The sequence below is a fragment of the Olea europaea genome, chromosome 22, assembly GCF_002742605.1.
Source record: "Olea europaea var. sylvestris chromosome 22, O_europaea_v1, whole genome shotgun sequence".
In the NCBI taxonomy this organism is placed as follows: Eukaryota; Viridiplantae; Streptophyta; class Magnoliopsida; order Lamiales; family Oleaceae; genus Olea; species Olea europaea.
In genome coordinates, this window is record NC_036258.1 from 5,415,017 (window position 1) to 5,437,282 (window position 22,266).

General features: G+C 33.1%; 1 protein-coding gene and 1 long non-coding RNA gene across 2 annotated transcripts; both read left to right on the top strand.

The window, feature by feature from the left end:
- Positions 1-9,120: 9,120 nt before the first annotated feature.
- LOC111371079 lies at positions 9,121-10,465 on the top strand. The gene is made up of 3 exons (XM_022992993.1): positions 9,121-9,546; positions 9,603-9,633; positions 10,413-10,465. Exons 1-3 carry the CDS (start codon positions 9,121-9,123, stop codon positions 10,463-10,465), a joined length of 510 nt encoding a protein of 169 aa, XP_022848761.1.
- Positions 10,466-18,359: 7,894 nt separating this feature from the next.
- LOC111371501 lies at positions 18,360-22,130 on the top strand. Its single transcript, XR_002698592.1, has 5 exons — positions 18,360-18,749; positions 20,402-20,612; positions 20,856-21,240; positions 21,338-21,429; positions 21,538-22,130. It is a non-coding gene; the product is annotated as an uncharacterized LOC111371501 (long non-coding RNA).
- The last annotated feature ends 136 nt before the right edge of the window (positions 22,131-22,266 follow it).

Here is a 22,266-nt window from a genome sequence, read left to right on the forward strand (position 1 = left end):
ATAAATGCATATAAATCATTCAAAACAAAAGAAATATGTTTTAATGTCAAATTGCAAAACTAGAAATATAAAACTCAAATCACATGGTACATCGATCTCCTAGCACATGAAAATCTAGCCTAACATGATAAGAAATAAAGAAAAACAACAATTAAAACCAAGGAAGAACATCACCCAATTGATTCTTGAAGTGAAATCTTGAATCTTGAAGTGGATTGCCTTGTTTTTGCCTTGTTCTTCCTCTCCAAATCCTCCAAAATTGTGTTTTTGTGCCTCCAATTACGTTCTCCCCTTCTTCTGGACGTTCTTTCGTATTTAAATCGCGTGAAAATTAGGTTACCAAAGGAGTTTCAATCGTATAAGGAAACTGCAAAACGGCCCCCAGATTACACCTATGCGACCGCATAGGCATAACCTATGCTGTCGCATAGAGTAATAAATTTTGAGAAAAAGTTCTCGGGAGGCTTCTATGCGACCGCATAGAATTTGTACTATGCGACCGCATAGGCATACATTCTTTCCACCGGACAGCTTTTAGCATTTTGCTCATAACTTTCTCGTCTGATCTCCAATTGAAGTGATTCAAAGTGCATTGAGAAGAAAACTCAAAGATATACATTTTTGATAGAAATAGACTTCCTCAAATTCTGATGTTTACTATGCGAAAAATAGATCTGAAATAGATACTAAAAATCATGAGCATAGCTTTTTCGCCTGAAAGTTGATACTTGATAATACTTCGACCCTATTTCACCTCGTGACTCCTTTCCTCATCCGATTGACTTCTAACACTCTTGAATCTTCATTCCATTTCCCGTCTCATCAATGATTTATTTGCAACTTGGTCCCCGAACTTTCAGTTTAATTCATTTTAGTCCCTTTGCAATTCCTTCTTCTTCCAATCATCTTGTATTGCTTTCGAGTTCATACTTAGCATATTTGCATTTCCGAGTTGTCTTTTAGTTCAACTTTCAAATATTTGCATCCTTAGTCCCTGAACTATCACTTTGCTCCATTTTAGTCATTTTTCAGCTCTCTTCTCCTGAATTCCACTATTTCCATAGAAACACCTACATTGCATGAATTCAATGAGATTAAGTCACAATTCAATCATTTTACTTGTATTTAAGTCATGTTTGTAATCTAAATAAGTGTGCAAAAACACAATTATCAATATACAAAAAAAGTCATGAATTGATAATAGATCCATACATTAATAATAAAAGAATATTTTTAGTAACTGAAATTTGCCACAAATTCCATTGACTTTGATAATCCAAATAACAGAAACAATACACAGTATTCCCTTCAATTACCAGGAAAATAACAAAAAAAATACAAAATATTCCATTAAATTAGGGGTAAGCTCCACAAATTCAATATAATTGCTTATTATTGTTGTCAGAGCCATCGTCGGAGAAGGCGCCGGAGGTGGGGTGGGATCGATGGAACAGACGTCGAAAGTGGGGTGGGATGGAGAGAAAAAGAGAAAAGTTTTATATGATGGGTTGGTGGGGTGAGATAAGTAGAATAATTATACTATATTATAAATAAATATTTAATCAATTTAATTATTACCTGATTTTTAAAAGATTTTTTGAAGTTTGTTAATTTTGAAATGTGATTTTTAAATGGAGGATTTATGTGATGTTCCCCTTTTTTTTTATGTTCCCTTTTTTATTATTTTGTTTTCAGTTAATATTAGTTAATTGTTATAAATTGTTTTTATTCTAAATCTATTTTTTAAATTTATTTTTAATAACACGATTTATAATTTTTATGAACTTTTCAATTATATATTTTAACAATTTTTATTAAAAAATTAATTTTTATCCCAATCAAACAATGGCTGAATAAGGCATGTATTTAGATAAATAGTAACTTATAATTTCTAGTCAAACATTAATTTAAACGTATTTTCAAAATTATTATTATCAACATATTATTCAAACATTTCATATTATCATTCCTTTTTGCATTATAAGAAAATTATAAATAACTTATAACTTTAATTTAAAAAAAAAAAGCAAGACATATGTTTTAAATTGATTTTTTTTTTCTATAATGTTTGAAAATATTTATAAATGATTTATTATAAATAGATATAAATGAGTAATGAATAAATGATATTACTTGTAAATTTCTTGAAATATTTAAATAAATAGTGATTGAAAAGTATTTCAACAGTTTACGAACATACAGGGGTGAAGTCAGAAATGATTCAGGGGTGGGCTAAATTTTAAAATTTTTAAATAAGTTCACGTTACAAGAGATCGGGTTTAGGAGACTACACTCAGTACATTCATGACAAATAATATTAGACACTCAATGAAATACAAGTCTAGATTCTCATCCTAAAATGTCTCACTAGATATTCGTACTTTTTCTTGCGAAATACAAAATCGATGCTCACCTTAGAAAATATAAACTGATAGAAGTATAATGAACGTTGACAAATGATATATATCCAACAATAATAAAAAAAAAAACTCTAAAAAATAGTTCAGAATTTTATCCATGTTTGATTCACCTTGTATAATATACATATACTCTTATTATTTATAAATAAATAAGTTCTTATAAACATTTTTTTATTAAAAGATTAAATATGAAGTGAGTTTCTTATTTTGATAGTAATATCAATTTCGTGGTCAAAATAAGTAAATTTCTTTCTTATGAGTTTATCCATATATGAAAATACTTTTAAAACTAAAAAATTTAATTACTTTAAGCTTGGCCAAACATTTAGTGTCTCTTACTATTAAAATAAGTAATTTATTTTAGTTCTAACCAATAAAATTTTATTTATTATAAAAGTTTACTTATAATTATAAGTAAAATATGCATTAAATAAAAAACTAATTTGGTAATAAAATTGTACACATTTCATTAATATCATGAAAGAATATTTTGATAATTGGACTTGGGGTTGAGACACAATGAAGCTGGGCTAGACATAGTTACTTGGGTCAATTTAACTATAAAATTCCTTCCTTCTTACCGTGTGGGTTGGGGGTAGGGGTTAGACTATAGCTAAGCTCATCCCACTGCTAGATCCGCCTCTGTGAACATAGGTTAAGGCTTTAAAGAGCTATTTATTTTAATAATATATTTTTACCTTTTACATTTACTTCAAGACTACTCGATCAAATTAAATTTATTTTGTTACCTCTATAAATTTAGCGATATCTGCTTTGGAGTTTTGTTCTATAATTTTAAGATGTATAGGTTTCTTAATTTACACATTGTCGTAATTTCTCTTTTAATAATTTGATTGAGAATAGATATCAACAAATAATACCAACATCTTCTATTTCAAAAATCTTTATAAAGATGTTTGATTTAAGTTATTTAACACATGTTAATATACACTGAAAAATTTAAAAATAAAAAAAATAAAAAATTAACCACGATCAAACACTTTTGAGGAATTTTTTTTTTCATGTAAAAGTTCTAATGGAAAAAAAAAATAGAAATGAAATGAAACAACAGGGCCTCGAGGCCCATTATTCATATAGTTAGAGAACAATACATGCTAAGGGAAAAAATAAAAACTCAGGTGTATATTTCAAAAATTCAAAATTCAACTATATATATAATTAATTAAAAATATTTATTGTATAAATATAATAAAGTCACTATTATACAATTAATTGTCACAGATACATAATTATAGGTCATAATTTATTTATTGGTCACATATTATCAAATTAATTAGTCACGGATTATTTGAAAGTCACAAATCAAAAATTTTATAGGTCAGTTTATTTTGAGATCACAAATCAAAAAAAAATTGTTACAAATTATATTTCAACCACAAGTTATCAAATTTTAATGTCACAATTTAATAATTGGTCACATACACCAAATAGTGTGTCACACACCATGCCACCAACACTATCATTATCGTCACTGTCACTTGTGACTACCCTTACCCTGCGATCATCGCCAGCACCACAACACCACCACCATCACCAACTGTCAGCACCACCAACACATCCACCTACACCATCATACAAAAATTGCTGTCAGATCCACATCGCTACCAACATCAATGCCAGCAGCTCCACCACCACATACATCGCTATTGCATCCTATTCCAACAAAACACCCATCACCTCCACCTCCAATCAACGACCACACCATCGCCACCTGCTAAAAACAACATCTCTCCCAACATTACCACACCAATGCCACCATCGCACCAACAAATACATCAAGCCCCCCACCGTTAGTTTTACTTTCAATACACCACAAAATCAACCCCAACGCCAGCAACCACAATAGAGCTACTACATCGGCATTGCAAGAGAAGTCGAACTGAGCATCACTCCAACCATCGCTGCCGATGTTAGTGCACCACAACGGCGTTGAGAGAAAAGCCATGTACAGCGACTTTATCGTCAATCTATACAGAGCCACCACCTCCGATCTATGCAAAGCCGCACGCAGCGATGATATCTATGTAGAGACACCACCATCAATCTGTGCAGAGCCATACGCAGCGATGATGTGTGGCTTCTTCACACTTGTAAGCGCAGCTACATGCGAATAAGCAATCTTTGTCAACGGTGCTTTCTGAGGAGCAACAATGACTCATGTGTGAGGGGAGTGGAAGAGAGAATAGAGATGAGAAGGAAGAGGTGTGCACCATATCTATTTTGCGCAATGGAACACATCATCGCGCTACGAAGATGGTCTTCGATAGTGGGCGACACCGTCAAAGGTATGGTTGAGTGGAGAAAGTGAGAAGAGAGAGATGAATTTGAATTTTAAGGTTTGTAATTTGATTGGGATGAGATAGAGTTGATATATTTTATGTTAATATTATTGATATTAATAGTTAAATCAATACCTGAATTGTGAATAAAAAAATTTCGCACCTGATTTTTGCACTGTGATCTTGAAATGCCTAGAATTTTGTAATTTTTGCCACAGAAAAGTTTTGGATTCGATTGATGCAAAGAATGGAGCTAATTATGTGGCAAACAAAGGTGCTTAAAAATTAAACTTCTTCCCTAAAGTTGCCAATTGTCATATTTTGGGTAAATGAGCCTTTAATTTTTGACTCCTCATTTTCACAATTAACATCATGAACACAGAAATTGTGATAATTTAGCATGCAGTAATTGCATCAAATGAGATATGATTGAATAAAAGAATTATTGTTCATCAAATCTTTTTCAGAATAGTATGTAAATTTCAATTATTGATTCAATTCTAGCTACAGCACCTTCAAGTTCTCTTCCATCCAGACTCTTCACAACATAATTTGATAGTTTGCTTGCGTATATAAACATAATTTATGAGTGGATAGGTTTTTCTTCCTCCTAGAGGGAAGATTTTCCTTTGATTAATGGCACGGCAATGATTAATTGTTGACTTTTCGCTTTAATGTTGGATGACATTTTTATATAGGCAATGCCTAATTTTCTCATATATAAAAAATCGAGATTCTTTATAAGTATATGTTTGGCATTTAATAGGATCTACAAGTACTATCTACTTATCCATCACTCATTTCTATCTACTTATAATTTAATTATAACGATTCTAAACGAACTCCCAAACATGCCTTTTGATTACATCAATATTAAGTACCATGATTAATTTTGGTTCCAACTACGAAAATCTTCTCTCAAAATATAACTGCCAGATATCTGCCATTGTACAATTTTATATCATGGAAAACTAGCGATAGAGATTTGGTAATGGAACACTAAATAAAAGAGGGTTACATGCATAATCCTATGATATCTTTTCTTGCATTTATGATATAGTATTTTTTTTTTTACAGATGATGCCGATAAAGTCGATGTTGATGCTGGAACGCTATGCATGGAGGATAAATTGAGATCTTTAGAGATACTTGGTAATATTGATCCCACATTTAACTTAATGTTGGATTAAACAAATGTTGAAAGGTGTTAATCTTGAAGCTAGTATGCCATTAAAAAGGTTTGTCTTTCCTCTTCATATATTTGATTATATATGTTTCTATATGCAAAATAGAAATTTTCCATCAACTACATATGATTATCTTAGGTAAAGGTGGCAATCTTATCCATGGAACTGAATGATGCTTCCAACTTGCTAAAAATCTTGGTGGATGTCTGCCTATCTAGGTCTGTTGCCGTAAAAATTCTTAACCTGCAAATTATTTGTATACAACATGTTAATAGAACCCTTAACTCTTTGCCGGCAAAAAAAAAGAAAGATGTTCTCTAAACTGAAAACATTATCTTTACTTTTCCAAGGCATTTAATTTTGCTTGTTTCGTGTTCATTTTTGCCGGAAAACACTATCTTTACTTTTTCCAACGCATCTGATTTTGCTTGTTTCGTGTTCATTTTTGCTCAGACTTTTATTGGCCGGATCACGCAGTGGAAAGCTCACTTTTCCATAGATAAGTTGTATATTGGTGTATCACGACAATTATATTAAATCTCAGGAACCAATGTTGTATGATTGTTCAAAATCTATAAAAATACGTGTGAAATGAAAGTGAAAATAATTGGTCAAAACTGTGATCTATGCGATTGCATAGACCCTATAAGGGTGCGGTCGCATGGTGCAATACAGGGCCTAAAGCCTCTGCTTTTGAATAACCTATACGGTCGCATAATCAAAATAGTCATTAGGGCCCTTTTTAGTTTGAATTTTGGTGGCTTTTCAATTAGTTTTGACACCACTTCATATGGCTATGTCTAATGGCTATATATGTGTGGTTGTAGATCAAAAATTTACATGAGAAAAACTTAAATTCATACAGCCACAATTGAGATTATTTCCTTCATCCCAAAGTATTGAAAATTCCAAATTTATTCTCATATTAAAATTCCTTCTGCATTGTCAAGTTTTCAAGGATTTCACTAGTGTTTGAGTGTTAATTCCTTGTCAAGGTTTGATAAATTCTACAAACCATTTGCCATATTTCTTCTAGCATTTAAATTCTGTTTGCGATGGGGCAAATGTCGTCTGAGGACAACAATAACGTGTAACGTGTTTTGATTTCTTATTTCATCTCCATTCCCTTCTTTCTAAAGTTATATTTTACAACAACCAAAACTTCTAGATTCTTTGTATGAGGTATAACTTGTGAAAGTTGTTTTATACTTTGTTCATTCTTCTTTCTTTTGGTTTACCTTTGCTCTCATAAGTTCAAATTCAACCTGCCATATTTTCTATAATTCACTTTTCTATTTCTCTATTTACGTACATGCTAGAGAGGTTGTTGTATGTATAATTTTTTCGCTCCGTTTTTAGTTTTTGGTCCTTTTCGTAAGTCACATGGCACGCATTATACATTGTTTCTTCTTTAGCTTACGAAATCTAAAGACGTAGCTACAAACTCTTTATTCCAGTTGTCTAGTCATTTGCAAATCATATCAACACAGGTTAATTCTTTTAAATGTTACTTGAAATGCAAATTATTTTGTGCTACTTCAATATATAATCTTACACTTAGAGTTTTTCATTGGAAATAGATTGACAAGGCAACAAATTATAAAAGCCATGTTGTACAAAATGATGAGCAGATTGAAGAAAGCAAAGTTGAAGAAGTTGATAAAGTTTTTATGGAGTAGACGCAGTGGTAGAGCCGGCACCTAGCTAGGGGACGCAGTCATTCGTGCTGGACTCCGTAGAAATTTTCATTAGCCAGCAGGCTTTATGTTGTAGTTGTAGAGGCGAACGGCGTGGAAGAAGAAGGCGAGAAAGATGACTGAAAACGCCAATTGATTTTTAATTTTACCCTTTTGTTTGGGCTGATGAATGATGGCCTGATGGGCCTTTTTTTATATAAAACTAGGCCCAATCCATGGATATATCATAATTCATACAAGTTACACTACACCAAATGGAAGTGAAGTAGTACTCAATTACGCAAACCCTTCTTCTCCATCTCCTACTTGCAATTTGCAAAGTGAAGCAGTAATCAAGTAGCTACTGTCGATGGACAACACCACCGACAAGACTCTCGGACGATTGAACCTCATGTGAGCGCCTTTCTCTTCCTCTTTTTTTTTTGTGTTCTATCACATAATTCACTTTTTTATTTATTATCAATGAGTTATGATTTATGTTTTATGAGTTAATTAACAGAGAAATGATAATTGTGATTTATGATAAATAATTTATATTGTATGAGTTGCTAGTTATAATTTATCATTTATGAGTTTTGATTTGGGGATTTATGTTTACAAAATTAGGATAAGTGAAAAAAATTAATGGAGAAGATCTTGGGTTCAATTCAACCATGCGTACTCTTTTTTTAATCCATTTAAATTGAAAAATAAATTGGGACATTTTGCAGATTATAGAACGATTTTTTCCATCGAACGAAAATTCATACATAGTTCTTCTAACTCTAGTGGTGCATCTAGTCTCTCCACTGCTTCTAGTCGAGCATACGGATTGTTAAATAACACAAAGAAGTCTTGGGCTCAATTCAATGTGGATGATCTTGTATCTAATCCAGGAAATGCCTCCTATCAAGTCATATGATGTAATATCAAAGATGATGTTAGGATGGTATACTGAGAGAAAGGTCTTTGTCAACCACATGGACATGATTTTTCAAGAAGACCGATGAGAAATGATAATAGGTATTTTCAAAAAAAAAAAATGGTTCTCTAAATTTCATTAGTTGGAGTATAACATAGAAAATGATGCGACCTATTATTTGTATTGCTACTTGTTCAAATCTGATAGGGAGATCAAGGGGTGGACATATATTCACTAAAATGGGCTTTACAAATTGAAAGCACAAAAAGATATTGAAAGATCACATCGGTCTCTTTGATAGTGCTCATAATCAAGTTTTTGCAAAGTTTACCAACTTGATGAATCAAAAGCAAAGTATCTCCTATGTTATTTCTAGCCAAAGTAGTCATCAACAAAAACGTTATGGGATAAGGTTCTATGGTGCTAGATTGTACTAGATTCCTCTTGATGCAAGGATTGCCATTTCGTTGTCATGATGAATCGAAAGAATATCTTAATAGAGAAAATCTAATTAAGCTACTAAACTGATAATGCAATTTGTTGTGAGGAAGTTAAAGAAGTAGTATTTAGAATGCTACGAGGTTATTGAATTTGTATAAGTATGCATTGTAGAACATGAGAGATAATGGTTGGGATAATTTGTTGAGTATGGTGATTGAGTTTTATGTTGGTAGATATATTTTAGTGCCGAATCTGGAAGATATTGTAGTATTGAGAGGTCGACCTAAGCGTATAGATCAGCAGTTGATTTGTTATCGTCGCTTTTATGTTGACTTGTACTGTTACATGATAGACTCAATCTTGCAAGAGTTTAAAGATCTTTTTCTGAAGACAACTACTGAGCTTCTTATTTGCATTTTGTATTTAAGTCCAAGAGATTCATTTGCAGCTTTTGAAAAAGTTAAATTGCTACATATTGCTCAGTTCTATCATTTGGATTTCAAGAGTGAAGAGCTTTTATTACTTAGACCTCAACTTAACAAGTTTCTTATGTTTGTGAGAATGGACGATGTTTTCTTTACTCTCAATAGTGTATCTCATGTAACTCAGAAGTTAGTTGTAATAAGAAGTTCTTGTTATTTCCCGTTGGTTCACAGGCTGATCGACTTGGTTTTGATATTATTTGTGGTAATTGCAAGTGTTTGAAATGTTATTCTCTGCTATGAATCCAATCAAGAGTGACTTATGCAACAAAATGGGAGATGATTAGTTGAATGACAATTTATGGTTTACATAGAGAAAGAGATCTTTGGAAAAATTGAGAATGAAGCAATATTGCAATGTTTTCAAAATATGAGACCCTGTAGAATACAATTATCTAAGTTTATAGTTACAGAGTAAGGTTGTATCATGTATTTGTTTATTTATTTATTTTTTGTATTTTGAGTTGTTTCTGATTATATTTTCATATGTATATAATTTTTAATATTATTTAATTAAATAGTAACAAAGACCTCACTATTACGATCATTGATTGTCAATGGTCAACGCCTAACGTCTACCCTAGATGACCTCCGATCTTGAATTTGCCAATGCATAGATGAAGATTCTCAAACTAGTAGTGACAGTAATAATTAGATGCAAAACAAAGTATTTCATTGCTTATGCGTCTTATATTGTTTTATCTTTGTTGCTCTTCGGCAAAAATTTTGTTTTCTAATATCTTTTGTGGAAGAACGAAAATTAACGAGAAATAAGCTAGTTTACAAAAAAATTGTGTGTGTATATCCGTAATACCGAATGACGCAAGTGTTTTCCTTTCAAGAAATAGATATATGACCTTTCACATGGTAAAGATAAAGATTATCGATATTGTGTTTGCTCTTGATGATAATATGATACTATAAAGATTTTTGAAATTTCCAATTACTTATCATATTGTAAACATTTTTTTAAACTATTTTTAGATTTGAAGCTGATCGATAAACCTTATCGTAAGGGAATTGGTTTAAAGATGTAGAAAAATTGGTTAAGTATAACTTGAAAAAAGTAACTCGGTGTCAACTTTGAGCAAATATTCGGATTTAATCCAATAGTCAAATTACAAATATAAATAGGCTAACTTATTCTACTTGTCAAGTAGATCGTCGTGGTTTATTTGAAAGGCAAAAACCAAGTCTGGATGAATGATAAATTACAGTCCAAAGTTGGAAGGAAAGAGGGTAGTTGGCTGGAAAAACCAGCAAACATCGTCACTCACTTAGTGCTAGCCTGTCACTCAAGCGATGGTACAACGAAAAGTAAGCAACGGGCTCACTACTTTTAACTCTCAAGCTAGGCCTAGATAGAAAGCTAGCAACGTCAAGTGCTGCAACCCTTGGCAAAGGTTGCTGAGTTTTGGGTCGCGTTTCTTCACTCACAACCTTTTTTCCTCTATAAATAGGACTCTTGGGACATGCATTTCTACAAACCAATGATAAGCAATCATAACATAGCATTCTCTCTTCCGTCTCAACCAAATTTTGCATAAACATTGTATAAAATTCTGGTTTCTTTCATTTGCATCAAGGTGTACGTATATCATATTTTTGGTTCGTTGTTCTTATGTGTTGAAGTGCTACTCACACAAGAAAAAGTGGTTGTATCTTGGGAGTTGATTGCCATAAACTGTAGTCATTGTTGTGGGGCAAATTTGACTTAAGGACAAAGTTTTCAACACTTGTTTCAACTTTGCATTCATTTGACGTCAATTTGTAGAATATTTTGGCGTTATATTGTGGTATTCTTTTTTATTATATTTGGTGGAACATTTGATCCATTTCCTGCCATTAACTCTGTCGAAATATCGAGGCTTTTTGGGGGTTTGATCAGCACTCTGTCCACACATATTTCTAATAATTTTAAGTCGGATTTTGTTTCGTTGGAGTGATACTTATCTTCGGTTGAACTATCCATTGGTTTAACTTCTTCTACTCTACTCTTGATTTGGTTGATATTCTGTTTGTATAAACAGAAATGAATTCGGTCTTCAATACCGACTCTACATCAAACAACAATTCGAATATGGGAACTTCGAAAGGAATTGTTCGAACCGCTGCGATCCCTCCAGTTGTGACTGCACCTCCAAACTTTGTTCCAACATAGAGAAGAACTGGAGAAGTTCATTAGGGCTTATTTCAAGAGATGGCAATAGAAGATGCTGTTTTATCTCACGACCCTCAACTTGGTGAAGTTCTTAAATGAAGGTGCTCCCATCGTGCAAAAAGAGGAGAACAATAGGGCATTGTTTATTACTTTGGATACTTGGATATATTTAGATCTTTTGTGCAAGAATTACATCCTGAATGGCTCGGACAACATGTTATATAGTGTATACAGTTCCAAGAAATCTACAAAGAAACTATGGGATTCCTTGGAAAAGAAATACAAGATTGAAGACACTCTAGTGAAGAAGCTCATTGTGGGAAAATTCTTGAACTACAAAATGGTAGATTCCAAGATAGTCATCATTCAAGTGCAAGAGTTGCAGGTTATCCTCAATGACATTCACGCAGAGAATATGTCTCTAAATGAATCATTTCAAGTGGCTGCAATCATCGAGAAACTTCCACCCCTATGGAGGGACTTCAAGAATTATCTCAAGTAAAAGTGTAAAGAAATGAACATTGAAAAACTTGTGGTCCGATTGAGAATTGAAGAAGACAACCAAAGTTTGGACAAGCGTGTTGGGAATCACATTCCACAAGCAAAAACGAATGTGGTGGAATCCAACAACAAAGGTAAGAAGAAAAGGCATTCTTTTGAATGTACGAAGAAGAATGCAAAGAAGTTCAAGGGCAATTGCTAAAATTGTAGAAAAGCTGGACATCGCTCTGTCGATTGTCGCAAACCAAAGAAGTAAGTCCAAGCTATTATCACCAAGTCTAATGCCATACGAAATTGTATATGAGATATAAATCTTTTAGTTGTTGTTTCAGAATGCAACAATGTTAAATATCTCATGGAAAGGTGGGTTGACATAGGTGCTATCCGTCACATATGTGCTGACAAAGAAATTTTCTCTTTCTATGCTCCAACCAAGGATGAGAAATTATTCATGGAAATTTTCTCAAGTTCAAAAGTGGAAGGATGAGGAAAGATGATTTTAAAGATGACATCGAGTAAGGAACTTACCTTAATAATGTTCTTCATGTGTCGAATATTTAGAAAAACCTAATGTCAGGTGCTCTATTAAGTAAGAACGGCTTCAAACTAGTTATTGTATCTGATAAGTTTGTACTAACGAAGAATAACATGTATGTAGGTAAAGGCTATGTAAAAGATGGATTATTCAAGATGAATGTCCTCACTGTTGTAGCGAACAATTCAAGAAAAAAAGCATCATCTTCTGATTATATTCTTGAGTTGTCTTATTTATGACATCATAGATTAGGACATGCGAACTTCAATACTATACGAAAGTTAATGAATTCAGGTTTACTTCCAAGTACACATTTTAATGAAAGAAAATGTGAAATATTTGTAGAGGTAAAGTTGGTCATGCACCATTTCATTCGACTGAACGAACGTAACACTTTTGGAACTTATTCACACGGATGTATGTGATTTAAAGTTTGTGTGGACAAGAGGTGGTAAAAAAGTATTTTATAACGTTTATAAACGATAGTACAAGATACTGTTATGTATACTTGTTGAAAAGTAAAGAAAAAGTTCTAGAAGTGTTCAAACACTATAAAATTGAAGTTGGAAATCAACTTGGAATAGGAATAAAAATAATTCTTAGTGATAGAGGCGGAGAATATGTTGCGCCATTTGAAGAGTTTTGTGCAGAATCTGGGTTTATTCATTAAACCACTGTTTCGTATTCACCTCAATCTAATAGTGTTGCTGAACACAAAAATTGAACCCTTAAGAAAATGATGAATGCAATGCTGATTAGTTCAAGTTTACCTCAGAACTTGTTGGGGGGAAGATATCCTTTCTGCAAATCATATCCTTTGTAAAATACCACACAAGAGTAAGGCTGAATCACCTTACGAGTTATGGAAACGTCGAAAATTCCTACAAATATCTTAAAGTGTTGGGGTATTTAGCGAAGGTACAAGTACCTAAGCATAAACAAATTAGGATTAGACCTAAGACAATTGATTGTGTGTTTATCGGATATGCAATAAGTAGTAGCATAGATAGATTTTTGGTTCATAAATCCGAATTACTTGATATACATAAAGGTACAATTATTGAATCAAGGAGTGTAACTTTCTTTGAAGAAATCCTTGTAAGGAAAAAGAAACAAGTTCACATAAACGAACTTGTGATGAAGCAAATGAAAATAATGGCGTAGATAAAGAGCCAAGGTATAGTAAGAGGCAATAAAGTCATAGGACTTCTTAACTCATCTACTAAAAAATGATCCAAGGACATTTGACGAAGCAATGTCCTCTCCTGAAGCTCCTTTTTGGAAAGAAACAGTAAATAATGAGATTGAATCCATCATGCACAACCATACTTGAAAATTGGTTGAACTTCCTCCAGGAAATAAAGCTTTAGGCTGCAAATGGATATTCAACAAGAAATTGAAGTTGGACGAATCAATAGACAAATATAAGGCTAGATTAATAGTCAAAGGGTATAGACAAAAGGAAGGTTTAGATTTCTTCGATACGTATTCACCTGTAACAAGAATCACATCTATACGTGTCTTGATTACAATCGCAACATTGCATAATCTTGAAATGCATCAAATGGATGTTAAACTGCATTTCCAAATGGTGAATTAGAGGAAAAAACTAATATAGAACAACATGAAGGGTTTGTTGCTCCAAAAAGTGAACAGAAGGTGTGTAAGCTTGTAAAATAATTATATGGATTAAAACAAGCATCAAGCAATGACATGAAAAGTTTGACAAAACTATGTTGTCAAATGGTTTTAAAATCAACGAATGTGACAAATATGTCTATATCAAAAGAACACCTAATGAAGACGTAATCGTATGCCTATATGTTGACGATATGCTAATTATGGAAAATAACTTGAACGTCATTTCCTCAATTAAGAAAGTGTTAGTAAAATATTTTGATATGAAAGATATGAGAGTTATAGACGTGATATGAGGGATTAAAATTTGTAAGATACCCGATGGTTTGTCATTGTCTCAGTCACACTATACTGAGACAATACTTAAGAAATTTAAGGCGTATGACGATAAACCAGTTAAGACACTAGTAGACTTAAAGGTACATTTAGCCAAAAATACCGGTGATTCCGTGTCTCAATTGGAGTATTCATGTATTATAGGCAATTTGATGTACATTACGAACTGCGCACGTCCGGATATAGCATACATAGTCAACAAATTGAGTAGATTTACAAGTAATCCTAACCAATGTTTTAAAACCCGATTCGGGCATCGACCCGTTAAAGAGAAAGGGTCGAGGGTCAAAAGGTTCAACCGGGATCGAACCAGAGGTGATAAATAAATATTTATAAACATTTAAATTTTAACTTCACAACAATATATAATTAAATTTTTACATCATCAATTCAAAATAAATACAAATATGTCAAATGTGTGTTTTTAATATAAATTTTAATAGTTTTTATTTTTTAGATCACTTAAAAACTCATTTCAGTTTTACTAAATAATTTGTAAAATTAAAAAAATATTTAGCAATCTATAGAAATTGAGTAATTTAATTTTGAAGTCATGCACCATGTGGCCATAATTAATATTGAAAAGGTGTGTTATATTGAAGCTTGTCAATTTCACATTGAAAGTGCATTTTTTTAAATTTTGTAAATCCCACATTGGAAGTTTATCAATTATGAGATTCAAAAAATGGTTATAAAGAGCTCCACAGGTTTAAAAAAAAAAAAAGTGAGTAAATGGGTTTCCATTTCTAAGGTAACCTTTTTATCATATAATAATTTTAAAAAATAAATTGGAAACCAGTCCAAAAATCATAACCGGTTCTCGATTTTTGGTTTCATTAACCAATTTTTTGGTTATTTGACCGGTTATTAACTAACCAGTTAATTTAGTAATTGGACCGAATTTTGGTCCGATTCTTGATTTTATCTGTTGAATCGGCCAATCCGATCCAATTTTATAAACGTTGATCCTAACATTGAACACTAGAAGCCATAAAACCAAGTTCTTAGATACTTAAGACAGGTTGGATATGGATTACACTACTTGNTTGATCCTAACATTGAACACTAGAAGCCATAAAACCAAGTTCTTAGATACTTAAGACAGGTTGGATATGGATTACACTACTTGAGATATCCTGTAGCATTAGAAGGATATATCGATGCAAACTAGATATCTAACACAAATGATTCGAAGTCTACAAGTGGTTATGTATTTATCATTGAGGCGGAGCTATGTCCTAGAAATCATCTAAGTAAACTTGTATAGCTCGATCCACGATAGAGTCTGAGATTATTGGTTTAGATAAAGCCAGAAGAGAAGCAGAGTGGTTTCGTAATTTCCTTGAAGAATTCCATGTTGGGAAAAATTGATGCCTGCGATTAACTTACATGGCGATTAGCAATCGACAATTGCAAGGGACCAGAATAGTATGTATAATGGGAAATCTCAATATATACGTCGGAGACATAATACCATTAAACACTTAATATTGAATGGTATAATCTCGATTCATTATGTTAAGTCAAAAGAGAATTTAGCTAATCCTTTGACTAAAAGACTAACAAGTTATCAAGTATACCATCTATCATGGTGAATGGGCATAAAGCCTATCGAATAGAATTACTATGGCGGCAATCCAACCTTGTAGATTGGAGATCCCAAGAACTTGGTCCAGTGGAACAACTAAATCATAAAAGATTCAAAACAAAGCACTTATTCCCATTCCGAAAATTTGAAGTGCTATAATAAATGTGTATAAGGATAAGTGAAAAACGTTTAATGATTCGTATACCTTGAGGTAAGGAGATCACCTATGCAAATGTGAAGTGTGGCAACTTCTACGAGAGTTTGAGGCTTAATTCTCTTAAAGCACTTATGAAACCATGAGTTGTCCAAGACCAAAATGGACACAACCATGAGAACTGAAGTGGTAAAATAAGTTATGGCGTTGGTAAAGTTGTTTCGATTTACACAAAATTCTGAATGCCTCAAAACATCACATTCACCAATTACCCTTGTAAATTCGATTGTACTCGACTAAAGTAGGTTCAAAGCCACAAGCTACCTATCTTGAAGCTATAACCTGTTGCATGTACTCCATTGTTAAAGTCTGCATTTCATTTGCATTTTGTTATGCATATCAAGGAATTTCCATTCATGTGGGGGATTGATAGAATTGGTTTAAAGATATAGAAAATTTGGTTAAGTATAACTTGGAAAAAGTAACTCGGTGTCAACTTTGAGCAAATATTCGGACTTGATCCGACGGACAAATTACGAATGTAAATAGATGAACTTGTTCTATTCGTCGAGAGATCGTCGTGGTTTATTTGAAAGGTAAAAATCAACTTTGGATGAATGAGAAATTACGAACCAAAATTGGAAGGAAAGAGGGTAGTTGGCTGAAAATTCCAGTAAACACCATCGCTCGTCTGGTACTAGCTTGTCACTTGAGCGACGGTCCAACGAAAAGGGAGCGATGGGCTAACTGCTTTTGATGCTCAAGCGAAGCCTAGCCGGAAAGCTAGCGATGTCAAGTGTTGTGAACCTTGGTAAAGGTTGCTGAGTTTTGGGCCGCGTTTATTCACTCACAACCTTTTTCCCTCCTGAATAGAATCATTGGGACGTCCATTTCTACACATTAATGATATGCAATTATAAGCACAACATTCTCTCCTCAACCAAATTTTGCATTAAATTCTTGCTTTCTTTCATTTGCATTAAGGAATATGTATACCATATTTCTGGTTCGTTGTTCTTGTGTGTTGAAGTGCTACTCACACAAGAAGAAGTCATTGTATCTTGGGAATTGATTGCCATAAACCGTAGGCACCGTTGCAAGGAAAATTCAACTTAAGGACAAAGTGTTCAACACTTGCCTAAACTTTGCATCCATTTGACATCAATTTGCAGAATATTTTGGCATTATATTGTGATACTCTTTGCGTTTGATCCATTTCCTGCCATTAACTCTGCTGAAATTTCAAGACTTTCTGAGCATTTGATTGTCACTCCATCCACAAATTTTCAACATATCAAAGTAATGATTTAGTGACCTTCAAGTAAGGATTTCTCAATCCTTTGGGGAGATCATTATAAAAAAACAAGCAAAGCGTTTGAGCGAGTAAATTGTACTAATTCAGGGTGAGCTTCTTAGTGCTTACTCCATCGACAGCCAATGACCTTTCTTAGGTACTTGGCCAAATCAAAAATTTGACAGATTTATAAGATCTATGTTTAGGCCGCTTACGAACCTGTCTATGAAGAAATCTAATCCGATCCAAGTTGAGTTTCATGTAGGGGTTTGCAAGTTAGACCAGTCCATCCAATTTAAAAAAAAAAAAAAACTATAATATTTTATGAAGAAAGCTAAAGTTACAACAAATTTAGATTTTTTTATTTTTTGATAAATTTGCATATTTATTGGGGCTCAAATTCTCTAGAAGACAGTGTACATGAATAAGGTCTTTGGTTCCATTAAAATATGTTTTGGAAAAAAAAAAAAAAAAAAAAATATATTTTAAAATAGTGATTTTCAAAGAGTGTGATGTTAAAAAGAAATTAAATTTATATGTAATATTATTTTATTGGAGAATGGATGATTAGATAATGAGAAAAAAAAAAACAAAAACTTCGTTTTTCATTAAAATAGAGCCAAAAGTGTGGCCGAAGTTTTACCTTTTCTCTCATGCAAACTCCTACATTCGGCAAAACTAACTCTTCAAAAACCTAATAAATAAGGAAATCCAAAATCTCCAATTTCACGTATGACCCCTTTAAACCCCAATTGTTATGATGGCCCATTATTACAAAATTATCACGCACAGATACTGAGGCGATAAGAACTCTACAGAGATACATATTTACGTTCCAATTTTGTACAACTGTGTTGGGTGTTCTCTATTTGGGTAGAAAATAGCGGGACGGAGGAGGGTAGGAGACGAAAGATTGTACTACAGTCCAGCGCCGATGAGAAACCACAACCAGCAAAAGCTGCACCAACTGAAGTCGAAGTCAAAATCTTTATCATTACCCGAAAGGAGAGGAGTAGGGTCAGGTTTGGATGACGGAGCTGCTCCATCAAAAACTAACTTGGATCGGTTCTTGAAGTACACCACCCCTGCTGTTGTAGCTCAGTGTTACCCTAAGGTAAAATGTGCAAGTTTAATTAATTAAAATATTTTAGGACAGTGAGAATTTTAATATTTTTCCGATTATTTTCTATTTTGTATTTTTTTTAGTAGTTATTGATTTATCAGGAGGAAAGAAATTAAAGATGAATCTTACTTTCCCTATATACAATGTGGGTATTTATCAACCGCTAGTTAGGGCTACTTGGGAGTTCTGGGTACCTAGGTGTTTTTTAAAGTATCGGTTCTGAGCCTTTATGAACTATTGTTTTAGTGGTGATTTTAAAAACAGTCCAACTCAAGCTTCGGAGTTTTTTTATGCACGGATTCTGTAATTTTTTTTAAAGTATAAAATTTTAAATTTATAATTTATAATTGAATAGTTTCTTGTAAGAATTTGTTTTACGTATAATTGATATTTAATTTATAAGTAATTTTTTTACATATAAGTTAATATTTAGCTTAAACAGTTAAATATTTACTTCAAATTTTAAATTCGTATTTTTACTTATAAGTAAATCTTACAATTATCTTGATTATAAGTAAATTTTATAATTATAAGTTAATATTGTACTTTTAGATAATGTTTAAACATAAGCGAACTTTTATGTTAATTTTTATTTTATTAATAAAATTTCACTTTATAAATAAATTTTTACACAAAAGTATATTTTATTTTATAAGTAATTTTTTTACCTATAAGTAAATTTTTAATTATAAAATAATACTTTTACTTATAAATAATTCTTTTACTGAACATATTTTTATTTATAAGTTAGTTTTGAATAGAATATGTTAGTTGGAAATTATTATTTTATAAAGAGTAAATTTAGAAGAGAATATGAGAAAGGTCAAAACTCATTAATTTGATGGGTCGAGAGAAACGGTCAAAATTACGCTACACTACTATTGGGTATTTTTTTAAACCATCCAAAAATCGGTACTCAAAAAAATCAGCATGCATTGGTTTTTTCAACTTCTCTTAAACGGTGCCAACTTTGAAGCTTTTAACAAAAAATAAACGGTGCCAACCAACTCTGGTCAAAATCGGTGAAAAACTCCCAAGCAATGTTTTCTACTTTTTTTCTGAGTAATAAGCATGCTTGTCCTCGCAAAAATTTAATTTTTTTTTCACTTATTAATAAGAAAAAAAGTATGCTCTTTATATATTTTGTTAAGTGGATTTTTTATGGGTTAGTTTGGCTTTTATGTCAACTTTTATAACATTAGTAATTGCTAAGTGAATGGAGGATTGGTGAGTGTAAATGAGAGTTTCTTTAGGTTTTTATAGCTTATATTCCTTTTTGGCACTGGAAGGGCTACTTCCTAGTGGAATTGAATAGATAACTTGTTGAAGGTAACCAATGAACCAACTACATCTTTAGGTATGACAGCATCATGAATACTTGTTGGTGAGCAACCCTATTATTCTATGTGTTCATCTATTGATGGTAGTCATACCTGAAAGTGTTTAAATAAGATAAACAGATCAAGCAAAACTTTATGAACTGTTTAGCTCATTTATACGGTGTATTTAATCTGGAATTTGATTTCATTTACTTTTGGCGTAGTTTATTGATTTAAGACATTGCAGCAGTAAATAGATGTTTATTCTATGATTTTATACCTGTCCTATATGGTTTTAACTCGGTACATTCTGGAGGTCTGCAGACAAGTGTGAGGGGATGGAGAAATCGTGATAGTGAGTTCCACCCATACTTCGTACTTGGTGATCTTTGGGACTCCTTCCGGGAGTGGAGTGTCTATGGAGCCGAAGTCCCGCTGTTGCTGAACGGGAATGATTATGCTGTCCAATATTATGTGCCACACTGTCTGCTATGCAACTGTATGTAGATCCATCAAGCTCGTTGATGGAGATAAGGTTAGCTTTGCTTGGTACTTGTTTGCTTTGAAATGTATTGTATTTCTTCATAGATAGCTTCTAGCGCCTTTGTTGGATGTTTAATGGTACCTTGCTGAGTAAAATTATGATAATAGTAGAGACTTTGAGGGACTACACATGCCATGATTATCAACGTAATGACAAATATAATATGTGATCGCGCATTTGTTCATGAACTTCTTTAATTATTTTACTTTTTTAATGGGCTTAACATCATGGCAGGAAACCTGGAGAGGGAAGCGATGCCGATTCTTCCCTGGAGACAAATAGTGATGAAAGCAGTCATTGTGAACCTGATAGAGGAGCTAATAATACAAGGGGAACTTGGAACCGGCAGAACACCACAGGCCAAGGATATCATCCTGGTCGTCTTATATTTAAGCACTTGGAGCAGGATCTTCAATTTCTTCGTGAACCATTAGCTGATAAGGCAAGCCCTCTCGTCTCCTAGAGCATTGTACATCTGTCTTTGGTTTCTGTTATGTCAATATAAAATCCTTGCATTTTCTTGAATTGATCAGATTTCTATCCTCGCATCTCGCTTTCCTGAACTTAGAACATATAGAAGCTGTGATCTGACTCTTGCAAGCTGGATTTCTATTGCTTGGTAAGCTTTTATTGTCAAACAAAGCAGAAATTGTGCAGTACTGAACTGTCAACTTATCTCATGCAAATTGAGTGAGATGGTGCGTCTTATTACGCAGGTGTCCCATATATAGGCTACCTGTAGACTCAACTCTGGAAAACATTGACGCCTGGTTTCTGACTTTCCATTCCCTTGCCACACCTGTCAGGAGTAATTCACAGTCTTCCCTATTTTTGCTTCTCATTTGTGCTTGCGTTGTGGTGATTGTACATCTCATAGTCTTCCCATATCATAATACAATTCCATTGCTTGATACAGGAACCGATTGGCCACAATTCCATGTTTCAACGGTCGATGAACAGTTGCAGGATGCAGGCATTTCCCCGAAGCTCTCATTACCAACGTTTGGTCTCGCTTCTTGTAAGTTCAAAGTTAATGATTGGAATGCTGGAGGAGTCGATGAATGCCAGAAGTTTGACTCTCTTGTGCGAGGTGCTGATAAATGGCTTATGCTGTTGAAAGTTAATCACCCTGACTACATTTTTTTCGTGTCGCACAGCTCGTTCTGGAGGTGGATATTAAAGCTTTTGAATTCCGAGCTGCCACTTGCCTTCGAAGAATATGCGAGCTCAAAGCATGGGATTGAGAGATGTTAATAATGAATTATAGAACCTGGGTAACTAGCATTTATTTAGTTATGCTAATACTACTGTGGTTGAGGATGGGGTTAGGGACTAGAATAATCTGTGGTAGTTGATATTCAGCCTATTTTGCATCGAGCTGTGTCCCACCCCCATGTGACAGCCCCTGTACAGGCCCAGACCTGTGCAGGAAGCTTTTTCCTTTTGCATTTATAAGTTCAGCCTGTAATGTTAACTTTTGCATCTAGAGGTTCAGAAGTTCAGTGTTTATATAGACTTGTCAATTGCTTTAAAGAAAGGCTTGTTTAGTTACCATATATAGCTCCATCCGAAAGAGTCCCAAGTTCACAACTGAACTAAATTCATAGAATGACCTAAAACTCATTGAAAAGCATGCCAAATTTGT

Bases quoted from the DNA above. Each gene is read 5' to 3' on its own strand.
- LOC111371079 (XM_022992993.1), top strand. From the start codon at position 9,121: ATGAGAGATAATGGTTGGGATAATTTGTTGAGTATGGTGATTGAGTTT. The intron at 9,547-9,602 runs GTAACTCAGAAG...GTTGGTTCACAG, and splicing joins CTCTCAATAGTGTATCTCAT to GCTGATCGACTTGGTTTTGA. The intron at 9,634-10,412 runs GTAATTGCAAGT...AACTATTTTTAG, and splicing joins TGGTTTTGATATTATTTGTG to ATTTGAAGCTGATCGATAAA.